Source organism: Mastomys coucha, unplaced genomic scaffold (assembly GCF_008632895.1).
Source record: "Mastomys coucha isolate ucsf_1 unplaced genomic scaffold, UCSF_Mcou_1 pScaffold22, whole genome shotgun sequence".
Lineage (NCBI taxonomy): Eukaryota > Metazoa > Chordata > Mammalia > Rodentia > Muridae > Mastomys > Mastomys coucha.
In genome coordinates, this window is record NW_022196905.1 from 263,789,748 (window position 1) to 263,804,084 (window position 14,337).

Here is a 14,337-nt window from a genome sequence, read left to right on the forward strand (position 1 = left end):
GGCAGGAGGCTGACTTTCCTTGAAGTTTTCACCTCAAATACCGCCATCACGCAGGTGTGCGTGGCAGTTAAACTCATGGGTGTTGTAACTGTTCCCTTTGGAGGTTTCTTATCCCCATTCCTGAGCATTGTGGGGTGATGCTGTCAGCCTGCTATCCACGTGACCTGGAGCAGGTGACATCTGGTGGTTGGGAGGGGCATAGTTTTCTCTTAGGATCCAGGTGCTTATCATTTTCTCATCTTCTCCTTGGCTAAAGGAATCTCTTCTCTGTGGAGGGGGCTCTGGCTGATTCCTTTGGTCTTTCCACAGCCTGGCAGAGGTGGGGAAGGACTGTGCATTATACATAAAGCAGATTCATTCTGATTTCTGAATATCTGTAAGCCAACAATGTGATAGCTACTCTCTGTTGTTGTGATGAGTATCTGTGTGTGGATGAAGAAGAGCGGTCCACTTGATTCTTGGTTTTGGAGACTGGGAGTTCAAGATTGAGCAGCCCACGTGTTCAGCCATTAGTGAGAACTTGGTGGCCTATGACTTCCCAATGGCAAGAGTCCCTGGGGAAGAGATTGCATTTGGAGACCAGAAAGATGCCAGAGAGGGACTGAGGGACCAGGTTGCTATTTATAACACATCTTTCTTGGAAGAACAAACTCTGGGAAGACTTACTCACTTTCAGAGATCAGAAATACTTCCGTCCAAGGGTAGCAATGTTAATACCAGACCGTGGGCATAGCTTGCAGCACACACATTCCAGGCAGGAGGACAATGGCTTGCATTGTGCTGTTTATGATGATTTACTGTCTGACAACATGAGCTGGAACTCCCTTTGACTCCTGTCATAGCTTGCTCCATGCTCCCCTTCCATCTAGTTTTGGGTGCACAGTTGACTCCCCACATCCATGGTTTCTGCATCCATTGATTCAAACAAGTTTAGGTGAAAGAAAATTCTTTTTTTTTAAATTAATTAATTTTTTATACTACATATTTTATTCCCCGTCAACCCTTCAAGTGTTCCACTTCCTATACCTCCTCCCCGTGCCCTTGTCTCCATGTGGATGTTCCCACCCACCACCCCACCTGACCTCTAAACTCCCTGGGGCCTCCAGTCTCTTGAGGGTTAGGTGCATATTCTCTGAATCAACACAGACCCAGAAGTCCTCTACTGTGTTGGTGGCCTCATATCAGCTGGTGTATGCTGTTTGTTTGGTAGTCCAGTGTTTGAAAGATCTCAGGGGTCCAGATTGAGACTGCTGGTCCTCCTACAGGGTCTCCCTCCTCCTCAGTTTCTTTCAGCCTTTCCCTAATTCAACAACAGGGGTCAGCTGCTTCTGTCCATGGGTTGGGTGCAACTATCTGCATCTGACTATTTAGGTTTGGCACATCCAGGTCTTTCCCTTTGTTCTTATTCCTTATACCACATGGCAAAACTGTGATCCCTGTAGCAAGAACACTGTATTTAGGATGAAGTTGAGTAGAGCTGGTTTAAAGCAGAGAGAGGATGTGTGTTTGCTAGGTGCAGTTATGTCTCCACTTCACTTGAGTCTCCACCATCCCTGAGGAGTCATGGAGGTAGCCTGCTGCAGATACCAAAGGGACAGAGGCAGTCTCAGCTGAGATACCCCACAGGATCTTGCTTTGTCCACTCTGGGCCTTGTTTTCCCAGGAGCAGTATCAGTCTGTCTGTCTGAACTCATTTGTCATTCATCCATCCATTGCTGATAGCTTTATAGCCCAGAGTCTGTGCTGGTGTCTGTTTCCTGGGCTGACTCAGTTCTCTTTGAACTACATCCTCTTATGATGCCCTGTGGAAGCATCATGTCTGGTTTGTGTTTAGTGAGGTTGCAATGCTTAGTAGCGAAAGGACACAGTGCTGGGCTATAGTTTGATACCAGCGAGAATGGTGTGCTAGCCCTTGGGTGGCATTTAACACACCACTGGAGGATACAGAATCGGATGCTTGTACTTCCTCAGGCCCCAGGACTATGCTCAGGGCTGGGGCTTCAATAGAGAGAATTCATGTTCCTGTTGTGGGAATGCTCTGAGTAACTGTCTTAATTAGGGTCTTATTGTTGTGAAGAGACACCATGACCAAGGCAACTCTTATAAAGGACAACATTTTGTTGGGGCTGACTTACAGGTTCAGAGGTTCAGTCCATGATCATCATAGTGGGAAGCATGACAGCATTAGGCAGGCATGGTGCAGGAAGAGCTGAGAGTTCGACCTCTGCCTACAGGCATTAGAAGGAGACTGTGTGCCACACTGGGCAAAGCTTGACCATTTATAAGACCTCAGAGCCCACCTCCACAGTGATACACTTCCTCCCACAAGACCACACCTACTCCAACAAGGCCACATCTTCTAATAGTGTTACTCCCTATGGACCAAGCAGTCAAACACATGAGTCTATGGAGGCCATACCTATTCAAGCTACCACAGTAATCTGGATGATTTGGAACTTTTGAAAGCTCTGTAGGAGCCATAGGGCTAGAAAACAAGGATCAGAGTGGGTATAGATGGAGAGAATCAGGAGGCATTTGAGGAGGATGCCTGGGTAGTGAGGATGCAGGAGCCAAGTCAGTGGTCCTGTGTTGACTCCAGAAGTAAGGAGACATGGTGGGGACAACAGAAGATGATGGCCCAGCATGGAGGGAACAATGGAAGATGGTGGCTCAGCATGAGGGGGACAGCAGAAGGATAGTGGCCCTGCATGGTGGGGACAACAGAAGATGGTGGCCTGAAAGAGTTAAATTTGAGACTTGTACTGGCTAATGAGAAAATTACAGAAAAACACAGTGGACCAAGGTCGAATATGTCCAAATAAGCCTGGGCAAAAATAAGCAGGCTGTTAGACATCCCGAGAAGTAGCAGGTCAAAAAGACATAAACTATAAAGATAGAAAAAAATAATGCAAGGACATGTCTGGGCAGACACTGAGTAGTGGGCCATCTGGTCCTCTTAGATATGGTTTAAGGTCAGATGCTCTGTTGACTCAGATTAACACCAACTTTAGGAATTTTCCACTCTGTTCTGCACGTACTAGTTAATATTTGAACTAGCCAATCATATATAGCCACACTGATTCCTTTGTTCCCCCAGACCTTTTTTCCTATATAAACCCCTAGCCCCTGAGCCTCGTGGTCGATTCCACTGTCTCCTGCGTGGGATAGGTATGGTGTCGGCCCAGAGCGCTCCGAGAAATTAAACTGCCTCATGTGATTTACATCAAGATAGTCTCTCGTGATTCCTTGGGTGCACATCCTCCTGAGATTTGAGTGGGGGTCTCCCTACGGGGATCTTTCAGGCCCAGCATGAGGGGAACAATGGAAGATGGTGCCCAGGAGCTATCCAGACCCTTCTCCCTCCTCCTCTGCTCACCTCTGAGAGTCAGCTACATTCTCACGCTGTCTTTGAGCAGATTGCCATTGCCAGCCATCTCCACCCAAGCCTTTACTACTAGCTTTGGAGACTAGCATTCTCCATGGTTGGTTCCACGATGCTGGAACACTCCAGAAGGAAATCTGTATGGGCTCAGGACCAGGGCAGGCGTGGTAAGGTGCCACCTGTGCCAGGTGGGCTGGCACATGGCAGGGTGGAGCGAGGAAGATTAGCAGCCCCATGGGGAAGAGGCCCATGTTCCAGGGAAAAGGACAACCTGTTATGTGGAGATGTGTAGGCTGGGTAGGGACCACGGCTGGAGTAGGCTGTTGACATTAGAATAGCTGGCAGTCTTTGGAGGCTCCATGTTGCTAAGGCTTGCTGGTGTTAGAAGCCTCAGGCTGCGGCTGCTTACTCATAGAGACTGTGGAGAAGTGGGTGCCTCCATGGCTGGTGCAAAGAGCATGTGAGGTCGGATTCCTCACATTGCTGCACTTCATCCATGTGTGTCTATGTCCATGTGTGTGTGTGTGTGTGTGTGTGCATGTAGATGCTTCTGGTTCTATATGCATGTAAAGGCCAGACAATAACTTCAGGTGTCCTTTCTCAGGAGCTAACTACTTTATGTTCTGAGACAGGGTCTCCCCTTGGCCCTGAATTCATGGATCTTGCCAGTCTGACTGAACAGCAGGTTCCAGGATTCACCTGTCCCAGTACCACCAGTGCTGGGGTTACAAGTGTGTACCACCATTAATAGAGCCATCTATTGTGTCAAACACATGATTAATAGAGCCATCTCCCAGCCCACTTACCCTGTGTTCTTACTAGTATTGCAGGACCCGCCCCCTCCTGGGGTGGGGGAGCACAGACCACAGAGCGGCCTGACTGTGGTATTCCTGCTAGGAGGGCAGCAGGATTTCCCTCTGTGAGTTAGAATTCTTTCAGTGAAACCCACTGTTGTGCTTCTTGGCAGCCAGGCAGTGACCTCGTGCACATGGCAAAGGCTGGGCTTTGGTAGATCACTGAGCTGCGGTGGAATTTCTTCATTCTCTCATCAGAATGGCTCCCCTGGGCCTTAAATCCCTATCCTCAAAGGGATTTAGAGCAGCTCTGTGAGAATTCAACGCAGTAATGATGCGCAGAAATTGTCCCACCAGCACCCTGGGTGGGCTTGCTCGCCTTAGCCTAAGAGGATCAAACACGGATTTGGTTTTCCACAGCAAATATTTTAAGATAGTTTTCCATTTCAAAGGAAAGGTGCTGATTGCATGTCTTCATCTGTCTGACAAAAGGGAGTGAAGAGAATTATATTATGTGTGTGTACACGCCTGCACACACATAGCACACACATAGCGCACCCGACCATGTGTGTACACATGCCAGCATCTGGGTGCATTACATGAGTACAAACATGTTTACAAACTAACAAGTGTCCAAGCACATATGTGTATATGAAGTGTGCACATCCTTGTGTAAGCACATGAACAGGTACTCGTGTGGTCATGCCTGCACATGCATATGTATGTACACATGCATACATCCACACACTTGTTGACAGAAGAAAGGGAACCAGAGAGTGTATTTTCTCACACATATGTTGCTAGGTAAGGGAAATAAATCAACATTGTAAGCAACTTTCGAAATACTGTAAATTAATCTCTAGATCACAACTTCTCTGCATTTAAATGCGCTGGGAAGCAGAAAAGCGGCCCCAGGAACCTGCTGCTGTCAGCAGAGATGGAGGACAGGCAGCCCGTATTTCCATCAAGGGAACACTTGGCGAGGATGCGTGTCAGGCTGGAAGTGAGACTGCTTATTGCTGAGAGCGTTAGCCTTCCTGACCTGCTCCGTACTCTGTGAGCAGTTGGCTTTGGTTTTGTCCTTGACTCCTGCTGACATCAGGCTGTGTGCTCGAAGGACGTCAGGAGATGGCTTGGAGGAAACTTGGGTGGATCTGGGAAAATGGGGATCATCAGGACATGTGATTCCCAATTAGCTGGTGACAAACTTGGCAAGTGGAGCTCGGGCTTTATCCCTGCGCAGCCAAAGCTCTCAGCAGCTCCCTGACCTCCACAGACTCCTTTCCTTCCTGCTCTCCCCTTCCATCTCAGCTGTGAGTATCAGAAGGCCAGTATTGTCTTCAGGTATACACTGGGCTCAGGAACAGTCTGGCACATGAGAGCTCAGCCTCCTGCCACCCCACAGGGTAGATTGGAAGCTGGGCGTGAGTGTTGGTTGTTCTTCTTTCCTGCACAGGAAGGTTTCAGAGTAACACTGGACCGCTCTGCTCTGAGGATGTTTTCATACAGTGGTCTTTGACAACACTTACAGGCTTATGGTGTGAGGTCCTATGCAGTATCTCTCTCACCTGGCTCAGAGAAACACACAAGAGTGAATCTAGGCTTACATTCACTGCCATGTGTGCCTGTGATGGCCATGATGGGGACATGGGACCTGTCCTGCCAGGCAGACTGTGTCCTCTATGATCCTATCCTACTCCTATGTGTGATCATGTGCTCCACCAAATAATCACAATGCAGGCTCAGGGGTGGGGTGGGGGGAACGACTCAGAGATTAGTGGGAAGGTGAAGTGAGCTGATGATGCCTAGTATTCGTGGATGAAAATCTTACACAGTATTTGCCATGGCTGTTCTAAATTACCCACTCCCACTCAGGCACCAGGAAAATCCTCCAAGACCTCTCTTACAGTTAGATCCCTTCCTTCAAGTCTCTTTTATCCCCCTCTGAGGTAGGCCTTAGCCCCACCTCCCTCCCTGAGGAACCCAGAAGGTCTGCTGCCTGGAGTGGCTCTCTCTGAGGCTCACTCTTGCTTTCGTAATCACCTTGTGATGGTTCCTGTCACTGGCTTGCTTTGCTTTCTTTTTCTTTTGTGATAATATTTTTTATTCTGTGAACATTCCATATATTTATACACAATGTGTGCATGGATATATGTATGGATCATAGCTGTCCACCCCTGCCTCTGTTCAGCTCCCTAGGGTGCTCAGATTCTCTTTCATCCAGTTTCATGTCTTATTTTATTAATAACTCCCCAAGTCCAGCTAGCACCACCCATCTGAATATGTGGTCTCCACTGAAGCAAAAGTAACCTACCAGTGACCACATCCTCAAAGGCTAGTGACTCTCCTTCCACTCCTCCCTCAATATCGATCAGCCTGCCACCGCTCTTCCAGTATGGACAGGGCTTCCAAGGCCTCCCTGTCATACAGGAATTTTGTCTGGCTTGATCTTGTGTGTGATCTTGTGTGTGTGGGTAGGTAACAGTAGCTATTACAAGTTGATGTATTACAACAGCCATGCCATATCCAGGAATCAGTACCTCACAGGTCCCCTCGCCATCTTACCTTTTTTCTACCTTCTCTTCTGTAGAGTTGATGGCTCATCCACAGCTTATCACTCAGAGTTAGCTAGACTCTGCACTTGGACCAGTTCTGAGCAGCCTGACTTTCTTGAGCCCAGTGTGAATATGGTATCCATGGTGCCAACATAGGATCTGATATGGCAGCTGTGTTAGCTGGAACTCCAAAGAGAAGCCCTTTCTGTTAGCACATCTTCATTCTCCGGGACCCACAGCTAAGGGGTCCCGGAGGGACTTCTTCACTAAGGGACTTCTGCGAATCCCTTCACTAGAGGGACACACAGGGTAGCTTGAAGACAGCAGCCCACAATCTGAACAATGCCTTGCAATGTTCAATGGCTGCTTGATGAGGCTTCTGGCTCTGGAGACTCTATAAGGAATATGTAGCAACCTGGGAGGGTGATGAGCTTCCAGCTTCAGGGTTCGCTCTCAAGAGCCCAAGCTAGCCAGAACCACCATATGCCATTGCCATATTGACTCTGCAGGCATGAAGAAGCTGCTGAATAGCACCACAGGCAGGACACACACAGCCTAGAAGGGTGAACCAAGGTGCATATGAACGTTAAAACACGGAGGCTGGGGGAGGGCCGGTGGTGGCACTGACCTCCTGCCTTTGAGTGTGATATTAGATGCATGTAGAATGGCTTTGTAGAAAGGATTCTCCCAGCTCTCAAGGCCCTGTGCAGTCATGTTCTGTTTAATGTGCCAAGACAGAGCGGCTTCAGGATTGTCTCCCTCAACTTCTGCCATCCCTTCAGCTTTTGAGTTGCCAGGATCACACTGCATTTTTGTACATGGTTTAATTTTCCAAACAAACTTGGAGGGTGATGAGTGCCTTGGATATCTGAAGTTTGTCAGGATTCCAGTTTTTCTTTGGTTTTTCTTATCTTCCTTCTGAAATTTTTTTTCTAAATGGAAGTTAACTTTTGGCTAAATTGGTGCTTGAGTATTGATCTTTGAAATCTGATAAGTTACTTTTGCAAAAATAGGCCAAACATTACTTCTGTTATTGTGTGTGTGTGTGTGTGTGTATGTGTGTGAGTGTGTGTGTGTGTGTGTGTGTGTTTGTATCCAAAGAAAAGGTCTTTCAGCTTCTAAAAATGTAGTCACATGGACATGACACATACATATATACATAGGGAAATATACACATAAAATAAAAACAAGTATTTTTTAGAAAATGTAATAACAGCTGACCATAGTGGCACATGTCTTTAATCCCAGCACTCAAGAGGCAGAGGCAGGCAGATCTCTGAGTCTGAGACAGTGAGTTCAGGACAGCCAGAGCTACACAGAAACACTGTCTCAAAAAAAAAAAAAAAAAGATTTAAAAAAAAAAAAAAAAAGAAGCAAATGTACCATGCTAGCTACTTAGCTTGGCCCCTCTGGGTGCCTTGATGCTAGCTAGATCCTTTTTATACTTAAGTAGCACCAAGTACAGGGAGCTGAGGAGATGGATCAGTAGATAAATTACCTGGTGAGAACATAGGAAGTTCAACACCAGCACTATTTAAAAGCTGGGCACATGGTGGCACCTGCTTGCCATCCCAGTGCTGAAAAGGTAGGATCCCCAAGGCTCACTGGAGAGCAGGCAATCAAATCAGTGAACTCTGGGCTCAGGGAAGGACCCCATCTCAAAAACTAAGATGGAGAGTGACTGAGGAAGGCACATCATGGCTACCTCTGGCTTCTTCACATGCATGCACACACACACACATATACACACACACACATACATACACGCACACATGTACACACGTGCACATATGCACACACATGCACGTGCACATGTACACACATCCACACACATACATGCACACACATGCACACACACATAAGACACACAAGTACATGAATGCACACATGCACACACAAATAATACTATATACAGTGCCTTACATGAAATGAGACCTAGGTTAAACACCTTTAACACCGACCTACAATTGTGGCATGTATTCTGCTAAATATTTTCACAAATTTACCATATTCAATCATCAATTAGCTTCCACTTAATTTGGAGTCATTAAACTAATTATTTGAATTCCATTCTAATAGTAGCATAATATTGGATTCAGTTGGCAAGTGGGGAGTACTGCTTCATGCCTCTCCCTCATAAGAGCCTGAGGGCCTATGGCTATCCCCTTTGGCATCTCCTGAGCACTCTCCCTTGTTCTAAGGATCATCAGTCCCTCAGAGGTACCTCTCTCTCTGGCAGACTTGGGATGGACAAGCGGGGGTGGGGGCGGGCGGTGAGGAGAGAAGATGACAGTGTGTTGGTATTTGTATTATCTTGCAAGTTAGAAGTCTAAATTCCATGTCCATGCTCTGGCCTGCTTTGAGGGCTGTGAACTGACTCTGTACATGTTACAAGGTGCTCTTAGACTGCCTGGTTCGGTGTGGTGGGCTTTGGTATGGTGGTGGCAGGTGCTCAGGCTCAGGAAACTCTTGTCCCAACATCGATCTGGCCCAGTGCCAGCCTCCAGGCAAGCTGGAAAGCACAGGAAGCTGTTTGAGCATCCCAGGGAAAGTTATCGGGCTATGAGGCCACAGAAGCTGAGGTAGTAGTTACATTTCTCTGGCAGAACTTCAGGGAAAAGAGGTTTCTTCATATTTTTTATGTAATAGTTTTATTTACTTTTTTGAGAATTTCTTACAGTATATTTTGATCATATCCATCCTTGTTTCATCCAGAGCCACCTCCCAGACAATTTTATTTTGACTCATGGTTTCAGAGAAAAAAACTCTATCCTGGTAGGCCAGGCATGGCTATTGCAGATTCAGGGGTGGCTGGGGGTGGGTAAGGGGGATGGCTGTGCTCATAATCATCTCGGTCAGACTGAAGCAAAAACAGATGGTAACTTCAAGGCACATCTTGGCAACTTACTTCCTTTTGAGCACACTCTGTAGCAGTGTGAGCATAAGGGTCAGATCCTTACAGCTTGGTGGATCAGGAAGAAGAAAGCTTGGGGTGGGGCCAGAAGCCGAGCCGGTCCCAGGGATCCACTTCTGATAGCTGGAGACCAAGCATTCAAACTGTGACCCTCTGGAGGACGTTTCACATCTAAAGCTTAATGTGGAGTCTAGCATCTAGTATCTAATTTGTTTAACAAAGTATTAGTTTGAAAGCCCAGATTGTTTATAAACGTGAGTGCATACCTGTTTTCATTAACAGAGGCTATCTGTGATGGTATCAAGCCAGGGTGGCCCAATGTCATTACCTGTGCCGGCGTCCAGCTGCAGAGACAATTGGAGACTGCATACTTCCCGTGCATGGCTCCAGGCAGCCGCTTGGATGGACTTGCGGGTCTTCCAAACACAACATGCTGTTATTATTAGACCCTTGACCAACGATCCTTTGTTTTCAGCTTTTAAATGAGCATTTGTGGGTTTCTCTCAGTTTGGGCTACAGCTGTGCTCATGGGTTTTGTTGTTGTTGTTGTTTTGTTTTTTTCTTGCAGAAACACACGTGAAGGCAAACGCTGTGAAGTGCATGGAAGTGTTGGAGGGTCAGCTGAGCAGGTAAGGGGCGTTCCTGCCCTATAGAGTCTGGGTATTCTGCTTGCTTTATTAGGATTCAGTGAAGGCAAGGGAAGGAGCCAGTCAATCTTTATAATACATTAACAAAGAAAGCAGGAAAACACCCAGCATCCCCAGGGGAAGGAGCAGGTGCTGTTCCAACATCTCCTAGCCCAGGCTCCCCTTTGACAAAGCAAATAGATTAGAATGTTTAAAAGCATCTTGGCGAGAACACAGGGCAGTTCTCACATCTCAGAATAAGAAAAGCCTCTTTGGGATACTGAGCTGAGAATTCACGCTGTGGTCTGCTTTTGCTTTCTACATAGCGGCAGCAAGCTGAAGAGGTCTTAAGGACTGTGAACTGGTTTACACGCAGAACAATGCAGGAATCTGCATTGTCGGTTCTGTTTTGAATCCCGAATCAAAACCAGCATGAAAATTCCTGGTGGCTTTTTTTTTTTTTTTATAAACCCAATTAGGAATTCAGATCGGAGAAGCATTAGGGACTCCGCAACACATCAAGCTGTTTCTGGTTTGCTGGGATGTCTACTTGTGGAAATAAATCCCAGCCAGCGGGATCTGGTCCTAATTAAGGGAACAAGTCCCACAATGTAGTCTGTGCCTTTCCTCCCTGGCAGCCAGTTTGGTTTTATGGAAACATCTTGCTACTATTTTGGAAATTGCTAAGTGGCTCTGGGATAGATTTGCCTTAAACCTTTGTCTGCCAGGACAGTGCCAAGGCCTCTCCCTTGACGATGCTGAGGTGTAGAATTAGCCTTGGGTTACAAGCCAAGTCCTTCCACCCACCAACTGACCTTGCTGCCTCTAGCCTTGGGGAAATTCTGCCAGAGTTGGCCATCATGGACTGAGGGTCAGGAGTGTATGCAGGAAGCTCAGGGGCTTGGATCCGAGGCTGGCTTTCCCGCCATGTACTGGCAGGAGTGTTCTGACATGCCTCTCTCCATCTTATTCCTGATATCCTCTTTTTTAGGCAAGCAGGCCACCTGAGGTGTGACTTACAGTTGTCTTAGACTCTCGGACAGACCTCTGAGGGCCCATGCGGAGGCGTCCCTTCCCCCTGAGGTACCAGCCTTACAGATGTAGTATGGAATAAAGTTTATTAGGGCATGGGGAGGGGGGTTGAGGGAGTAGAGACAGAGAAAGGTAGAGAGGGAGAGAGGACCATCTTAGGACTCCTGGAGCAAAAGTACCGACAGACAGACAGACACCTCCCTAACTGCAGCCCTGTACCTATGACCTACTAACCCTCAGGAAGAATTGGCCATTTTTCCCTCTATTTTTTTTTTATTTACTCTTCCTTTATATGGGTTGATTCTTTTTATATTGAGATATGGATATGGATATGGATATAGATATAATGTCCAGACCCATATGCCTTGGCATCCCGTCTTTGTGACACACGGTAGAATATTAAAAACCACAACAAAGGCACTCCTAGGAGCCTCGCTCAATCAGTGTCCCCTTCAGGCTGTTACAGAGGTAACAACAAACATGGATGAATTGATTTAGCTCTTTCCCTTCAGGCAGAATTTGGCTTTAATTTCCAGCTCCTCAGTTACCACATACTCTCTGTTAGCCTTCTGAGTGAGTCAAAGGAAGTATTAAAGAGTTCTTACTTTTTTGCCTGTGTTTTGTTTGTTTGTTTGTTTGTTTGTTTGTTTTTTGAGAGTCTCTTTCTGCGGCCTAAGTGTGCCTTGAACTCAGGCCCTCTCACTTCAGGCTCCCAAGGCTGAGATTACAGGTATCCACCACAACTTTTCTTGGCTCAGGGGTTTTTACTATGGTGTAAGAAAGACAGCTCAGTTGGTAAAGTGCTAGCTTTGGACCCTTGAGGACCTGTGTTTGATCCCTAGACTACAGGCTGAAGAAGCAAGCCAGACAGGATGGTGTACACTTGCAACTTTCTACTAGGCAGGCAGAGACAGGTGAGTCCTGGGAGTCACTGGCAGACAGAGACAGGTGAGTCCTAGGGGTTACTGGCAGGCAGAGACAGGTGAATCCTGGGGGTCACTAGCCAGTCAGCCTAGACTAATTGGTAAGTTCCCAGCCAGTGAGACATACACACCAAACAAAACAAATGAAACCAGAAGATGATGGCACTCAGTGATTGTCACAGAAGTCTGCCTCTCTCCCCTTCCCTCTCTTCATCCCTCTCCCCTCTCTCTATCCCTCTCCCTCTCTATATCCCTCTTCCCTCTCCCCATCCTCCTTCCCTCCCCACCCCTTTCCCTCCTCTCCCCATTCCCCCCACTCTTCTTCTCTATCCCCCGTTCCTTTGTAGGTGAAGTACCTGTATTACAACAATCTCATATCTTAATGCTGCAACCACTGCAGAGGAGACAATTCTTATTGTCCAATGGAAAACCAGCACCTCAGCCTGACAGGGGCCAAGCCTCACCTGCCCCCACCCAGGAAGTGTACCCTGCTTTCGTAAATAGCCACAGAGCCCATTGTGTGCATGGTTGGAGGGGGACATCCTTTATCTTTCTAGACTCTCTCAGCTCTCTGTGGGCTCTGTCTTCCCGGACTTGAATCTGAAGCCGTTGCTGTTTAGTGGCTGCTGGTTTATTTCTGTGTCCTTGAGCTCTACTTCAGTTCTCAAGTGTTTGCTTGAGGGTGAGTCAGACGTTCACAATCAAAGCAGAAAAGACATGGGCGGGCAGGCTGCATCTCTGGATGTGAGGGTGCTCGGAGACCCCTGTGTGTGACTCTGGCCCATGGTGGGGAAAAACACTCAGGAACTCGGGTGTCTTATCTCCAATTTATTTTGAAATTAAGAGCTTGATAACCTTTTTCTAAAGGAGATCTGGTTCTTTTAAAACAACAACAAACCTTAATGTTTACCTACTAATTATCTGGAAGTTTTGGCGAGAATGCCCTCACAGGCAATGGTAGGCAGGTAGGTTACCCAACTGCCATCCCAGGGGGCTTCAGCAGAGCTGAGCAAGGCCAGAGAAAGGCACTGGAGTGTCTCCCAGAGCTCCCAGACACACTTCTCAGCCTACTCACACCAGCAGTCTGCCTTCAAGCTGGGAGCCAGTGGTGGGAGAAGTCAGCAGAATGGGAGTAATAGAGCCTGGTAGTGCCCCGAAGGCTCCCAGAGTCATCGCCCACTGCCATAAGCAGGTGTTCCCTGCAGGCTGCCTGCTCTCCTGTGGCAAGAGTCCTCAGGACAATTCAGAATGAGAGCGCTGAGCTCTGGCCAAAAGCTCAGCTCTCCTGAGAGATTGGCTCAGAAGCCACTAGTCCCTCATCACCAAATCATCATAGGTGACAACCAGAGTCCTCCATAGTCTTCTCAGTATTACACACTAAAATAAAGCACCAACCCCAGGAATGACCCTGAAGGTCTCACTTCTATTGAGGTCTTTATCACAGGTCATCTCAAGGCGCTGTCTCTAACATAGGTCAGAAAACCTCCAAGCATTCTGTGTCTGCTTCCATCCTTGAAGGAGGTGACTGCAATGTGAACCCTCAAATCCAAATCCAGGGGTCAGGGTGAAAGTGTCATTCAGAGATGGAATAGATAGATAGATAGATAGATAGATAGATAGATAGATAGATAGATAGATAGATAAGAGAAGAGAGATTTATTTTATGTAAATGAATACACTGTTGCTGTCCTCAGACACACCAGAAGAAGGCATCGAGTCCCATTATAGATGGTTGTGAGCCACCATGTAGTTGGTGGGAATTGAACTCAGGACCTCTGGAAGAGCAGCCAGTGCTCTTTCAGCCGTCTCACCGAGCCATCTCTCTAGCCCCCACCCGCACCCCCCAGGGATGGGCTTCTGAGGGAGCCTCTTGGACCATCTCTCCTGGTTGCTGTGCACACAGGTTTAAAGTCTGGGTTCGGGAATGAGATTGTCTAGATATGAGTGTGATCCCTTCTGAGCTGCGGCTGTTCACTACACAATAAATCTCTCCAAGCCCCCTTTTTCTATCATAAAAATGAGACAATTGCAGAAGAAGATAAAGGATGCTTCTTATATGCAATAATGACTGGATAAATGAGAGCTATTATTCACCAGTAGCAGTATAAAAC

The 14,337-nt window shown here is 47.2% G+C and overlaps 1 protein-coding gene across 2 annotated transcripts in view; it reads left to right on the forward strand.

Moving 5' to 3' along the window:
- The window catches only part of Disc1 (DISC1 scaffold protein), a 220,952-nt gene that overhangs the window by 163,773 nt on the left and 42,842 nt on the right, over positions 1-14,337 (forward strand). The window contains exon 10 of one of the 2 annotated variants that reach the window (XM_031341819.1): positions 10,214-10,274. The exons of the other annotated variant lie outside the window; for it this stretch is intronic. Within the exon in view, the coding sequence (XP_031197679.1) occupies positions 10,214-10,274 (61 nt within the window). The remainder of the gene's footprint in view (positions 1-10,213; positions 10,275-14,337) is intronic. 2 annotated transcript variants of the gene reach the window in all.